This window comes from Rhincodon typus, chromosome 1 (genome assembly GCF_021869965.1).
Source record: "Rhincodon typus isolate 14 chromosome 1, sRhiTyp1.1, whole genome shotgun sequence".
Taxonomy (NCBI): Eukaryota; Metazoa; Chordata; class Chondrichthyes; order Orectolobiformes; family Rhincodontidae; genus Rhincodon; species Rhincodon typus.
Window position 1 is genome coordinate 13,252,619 of NC_063332.1, and position 6,000 is coordinate 13,258,618.

At 42.3% G+C, this 6,000-nt stretch overlaps 1 protein-coding gene across 1 annotated transcript in view; it reads right to left on the bottom strand.

The window, feature by feature from the left end:
• Window positions 1–3,862, bottom strand: part of gfra4a (GDNF family receptor alpha 4a) — a 156,390-nt gene extending 152,528 nt beyond the window's left edge. Inside the window, exon 1 of the mRNA XM_048594100.1 lies at window positions 3,785–3,862. Within this exon, the coding sequence (XP_048450057.1) occupies window positions 3,785–3,824 (40 nt within the window). The 5' untranslated portion in view covers window positions 3,825–3,862. The remainder of the gene's footprint in view (window positions 1–3,784) is intronic.
• Between the last annotated feature and the right edge of the window lie 2,138 nt (window positions 3,863–6,000).

The following is a 6,000-nucleotide window of genomic DNA, read 5'->3' on the forward strand; positions in this document are numbered from 1 at the left end:
TGCTGAACCGTTTGCACTTTTCTGAGTCTATCTTTTACTTTGACTTGCACTAATCACTAATGCGTTACAATCTTATTCTCGTTGTTGTATAATCCTTCCCCTATCACTTTCCCAGTCCCCAACTGCTCTATTCTCCCTGGTTTTGTTTTTGTTTGTCAGCTGGTCGTATCCAATATCCTCATGTTCTGAAGACTGTGTGTTGACCTGAAATATTTAACTCCGTCTTCATCTCCATAGATGCTGCTGAGCCTGCTGAATATCTTCCACATTTTTTTAGATTATCCTACTATTTCTGTTCCCCCACCCCGCAAAAATAACCCCTCATCACCATGAAGTAGGAACACAGGAACAGGAGTAGGCTGTTCAGCATGTCGAGTCTGCTCCAGCATTTATTATGATCATTGCTAATCAAACATTTCAGTGTTTTTTTTTACCCACTCTATCCCCATGATCCTTTATGCCGTGGGTAATCAGAATTCTAACTACTTCTTCGTGCTTCTGCTAAATACGAGAACCGACATGAATACAGGGAGAAGAGTACAGTGGGAAATTCTGTACAAGTACAGTGTGCGCCATAGTCATGTACTGAGAAGCCATATATTGTGTTGTTGAAAAACACAAAATTGATGGTGTAACTGCACTCTAGGGCTGTTCAGTCCAAAATATTTTCAGTGAATTTCCAATGCACTAATGGGTATAGCTTTTAAAACACTCACTTGACTTCTATTCAAGTATATTTTACAAACAGACTTCCTGGTCGTTTACATTACGTAGAAACATAAGAAGGAATAAATTACCATTCTGTTACTCACTACCAGCCCTTACAAAGTGATTCCACTAACCTGCGCTCTCCTTCTATCCCCCACTTCTTCTCAAGACTGACGGAACCATCAGTAAAAATCCTAATGGGAATGGGCACTCCATCATTGCTTTAGGGTATTAATGACTGACAAAGATTAAAAGTAAAACCCAAGAATTAAAAGGTGGACCATATTTATTGCTGAAAATGAATATTCTGCCATCATGCTATCACTCATGAGTACAAAACAACACTTCTGGTGACACATCTCAGGGTGAACCACAGTCACTGCATTTCTGAATTTAGCAGCGGAGAATGAAAGCTTGGCCAGTTTTGTTTTCCAATAGAGACAATGTTCTTAATGCAATCCAAACTTCTCAGTTTATGAGCACCTACCACTCCACAACTGCTTGCACTGATCAGCCAAGTTACAGCACTGGGCATACAGTCAGTTTACCAAGCAGTCTTAAACAATAGCAACAACTTCAATAGTGAGTGCACTTATGTTCAATGTTACCATTAACCTTTAAAAACACAATTGTTGAAAATTGCATTTCTGCTGAGTGAGACTAGTTTAGCATCATTCCCATTATACCTGCTTCAGACCTGAAATTATGTTCTACAAGTTAAAACAAGCAATTTAGTAAATATGATTCTGAATGGAATGCCTTTCCAGGCTCCCCTTAATGACTTGCTTTATTTAGAAAAGGGCTTTGTAAAGGAATCAGAGGTAAGATGAGAGAATTTTTATTAAGCAGTGAGTTGTCATGGTCTGGAATGTACTACTGAAGGGTTAGGTGGAATTGTGAACTTCCAAAAGGGAACTTGAAGATGGCTCTGTAGGATAACAGATGGACAAAGACTGGGTGGCCTCCTTCTGCATTATGTGATTCCATGAATCTATCCATAATACATGAAAGACTGCCAGAAATATGCACAGAAAGCTTGTAATGCTGGAAACACGCACACATAAAAAATCAATGAGATTCTGTGGGGAGCTCGAACAGATTTTAGTAATTCAGACAGAACCTTTTTGTCTAGAAGTCAGGGGTCCTGAGGCAGGGGCAATGTGTAAAACTTTAAAGATTTTTTTCCTCTTTATCTGTTCTGACTGACCTCACTGTGTGCTTCCAGCATTCTCTCTCAGTGCTTTACAATATAGAAATAAAATGTACTTTTCTGGAGAAGTTAGTGCATGTTATTCCATCTTCCAGTTCGAGTATTGAGATCTGCTGTGCTTTAAAACAAATAGCTGACACACTGCCAATTTGAATCAGGGACTGAGAGAGGGACAGAGGGGAGAACAAGGGAAATAGATGTAACCAGCACTTTGTTTTAACCCCTTCAGCACCAAACATCCAGCTGTGCTTCCTTCACGGTGCATCGCGCTCCCATTTGATACCAAATTGAGTTTATGCAAAATGTTAGAATATCAGCACTAAATGCATTTTATAGATCCCACCCCATTCCCCACAACTGCAATAAATGCTTGACTGCCAAACAATCCGGTATCCTGTAACGTCTATGAGCATTAATAAAGGATTTATGATGTCTTAATTTAGATACAGTTATAGAGATACAGACTAAATAAATCCACAAAGGAAAAAACTTGGGATAGAGTCTAAAATGTAGGCTAACGCCTCAGCTTGGGGGTGGATTTTTTTTTGATGATGCATTTTATACATAGCCATATACATGAGTAAGCACACAAACGTTCAAATACACTTATATTCATGCACACACACGGTTGCATTCTCACACACGTAAACATTTTCACACACACACACAAATATACATTCACATACACATTGACAAACACTTGTATTCACACACACATTTGCACACATGTACTTACACACGCACATTGGCACACACTTATATACACCCACACATTCACATACTTGTATTCGCACACGTTAATATATACTTGTATTCACACACACATTCACAAACACATAAACACATGCATATACTACGCAACTTCACACAGGTACTTTAACCTTCTCATACACAAAATCACACTCAAGCGCACGTTTGCACGTATTTACATAGATACCTACATAGCCACACTCTGCATGCACACATACTCATTCACATGTACATGCTCTCATAAGCATCTAAACATACGCACAAACATCCTCACACCTTAACTTACACATAAATACACATTTTTTTTTTAAAGAAAGTTGGTTTACAACAAGCCAATTGCAACCAGCAGAGAGCTTGCCCCAGAGTTCTACGTCCTGGGAATAATTCTGCCTTGTTGAAATAGACATTTTTCTCCAATCCTCTCTCGCCGCCCTGGCTCCCGGGTGCACTTCAGGCAAACAAACCAAAGAACTACGGAGATCTGAAACAAGTATCAGAAATTGCTGGCGAAAACACAATAGGTTTGGCAGCATCGGTGGTGAGGAAAGCGTAGTGAACGTTTCGAATCCAGTAACCCCCTCATTCAGTTCTGGTGAGGAAGACTGGAAACGTTAACTCCTCTCTCACCTCAGCAAAGTTTTTTTTCTCTCTCAGCACAAGGGACCGATCTGATTGCGGCGGTATCCGAATGCAGCTTTCTAAGCAATTATCTTTTCAGAATAAAAAAAAATCTGAGGAAGGACCCGAAACGTTAATTCTGATTTCTTTTCACAGATGCTGCTGAGTTTTCCCCAGCAAATTTCTGTTTTTGTTTCTGATTTCCAGCAGTTTTTAATTAAGAAATCTCCTGTCCTTGGACTTAAATTGAAAATCCCCGCAAAAGCTACCGATTATTTCTTTCAATAAAGAGACTAAAACATTGAGACAGTTGAAACAACTGAAATAAAATGGGAAGGACATTTAATTCGCTGTCCTGTCGCAAGCAGATCTGACAGAAGGCACTTTGTAGATTCCAAAAAAAGGAAGTGTCCAGCCATGTGTATAAAAGCGTTATAAACACGGGTGCGCTGTTTATTCCGCTACACCGCCGCGATTAAAGATAACAGGAGTACTTACCAATAAGTGTCAAGATTAAATAAATTCCCATCAGCAACATTGCGTGTGAGCCTTTTTTTAATTCCCCCTCAGCACCCTCCCGGCCTCGCAAAAAAAAAGAAATCGATTCAAAAATCAGTTGTCCAATCTTCGAGAAAAAATATAATCCGCGGCGTTTTGCTGGAATCTTTCTTTGGGATCATTCCTTTTCCGATTCGAGACGAAACGAAAGAAAGGTCCAATCAATGTTTGGTTTGAGGGGAGATGGAAAGAGAGAGTGAGAGAGAGAAATGATAGAATTCTTATTTAAATCCCCAGTTTTTACTGTGTTGTTTCGAAAGCAGAAGGGAAAGGAGATCTTGTAGCCTGGTATCAAGGTTTCTCAGTACAGCTCCGCTGGTCCCAACTCTGGAAGGTTTTAAATCCGCCGGGTCGGAGATAGTAAATCATTGTCCTTTTGTTTGTTCCGACCCACTTTGTAAGAGGGAAGAGTATGAAATATTGGTACTCCTCCATCCAGCTTTCATTTCCCCTCACCCCTGCGCCTCCCTCCCTCTCTTACTCTCTCTCTCTCTCCAGTTTTCACCTTCCCCACTTCTGCCGCCTGGCGTCTCTGGGGCCAAGCCAGTGCTTAAAGCCACAGAGTTTCCCAACCTCCTTCCACATCTCTTCCCCAGTCCCCGACTCTTCTCAAGTCCCTGTGACCTGCAATGATCAGCAAATGTCAGGATTAACCCTTCAAAAGCTTCCTCCGATCTGGTAGCGAACCCCTCCCCCCCACCAACACCTCACAACCCCATCTGAAAGTTTTGCAAAAAATTTGTATTTTCCACTGCAAGTGCTGATGTTCACTTCGCCTCCCCGTTTGCATTTGCTGGTGGTTGGAATTTCGAAATGCCCCCGCTACCGCGGCCACCTCCTGCCTTTCTGTTTTCACGGGGTCCAGCTGTGTTCTGGCACCTTGCAACACCCCCAACACCTTCCCCCTTCCCCCTACCTCTCCCTCATGCCGACCATTTTACCATCATTGCGGGCATTCAGTACCAGGGGTCATCCTGGCACTCTGTGCCCACTACCGCCTCCAAGACGCCAGTCCGAGCACTGACCGCCAGAAAAAGGAACTGCAGAAATACTTGAGGGATGGGAGTGGGGAGGGTGGAGAGGTAGTGGTGTATGGGGGTGCTGAGGTCAGATAATGAGACGAATTGGATCGGCCTTTCAAACAGCATGTTCTAGGTGGGCCGAATGGCCTCCCGTGTGATTTCTAAAGAAGGGTGTCACCAACCAAGAACAAACACTGCCCTGCGAGTGAGGAGTGAGGACTGGGGAGGGATGGGAGAGAGCTCCAGGCAGAGAAGGGAGTCAGTGAGACAGCAGATCCAGGAAGAGACTACTGGAGGTTACCATGAAGGACTCTCATTCTCAGTCTCGCCGCCCCCTCCCATGGGGTGTGGTGACCCTCAGATTAAACTCACCACCAATCGTCTCCCTGCAATGAGATAGCAGCCCTATGGTCCACTGGGCCTATACCTTTCTTAGGCAGGGTCTGATTGAATTGTTAAATTCTGTACTAATCTGTTACAGTATCCACTGGGTGGAGTGGTCTCATTGACCTGCGATCAGAAATTCAAACCTTCCTTTTCATGTAGAATAGGTCAGCGAATACTGGATCCACCTGGTTAGGTGATAACCTGTGTTAACTACACAGCTACTGTGCGTGTATGTGTATTAAATTGTGTCAACGGAGTCCCAGTGTTACTTTGTTGCAAATAGACTATGCATTAGTCAATATTTAAATAACAATGATCTTTCACCCTATCGAATTAGATATAATGTACAGCACGGGAAAAAAAAAGCCATTGGGCCCATCTGTTCCATATTATACTGACCTCCTCTTTCATTACAAACCAATAGACTTGGTTTATTAGTCTGGAGGTTTTCAATAAAGAATAATTCTTGTGGGATTATAGCCTTCTCTTCCTCTCTCCAAACCGCATCTCATTTAATATCTAGGCTCCCTTGAAAGAATTCTTCTCTATCTCTGGGACTTGTTCAAACTCAGCTTTAAATCTAAACTCTTCGCGGGATTAAGGAACCCAGTTCTGAAGAACTGGACTCGAAACATTGACTCTGCCTTCTCTCTCCTCAGATGCAGGTAGAGATTTTCCCAGCAATTCCTGTTTTTGATTAAGGAACCTTAATGGGTCTCCTTGTCAATGATGAAGCGATTTGGCCGG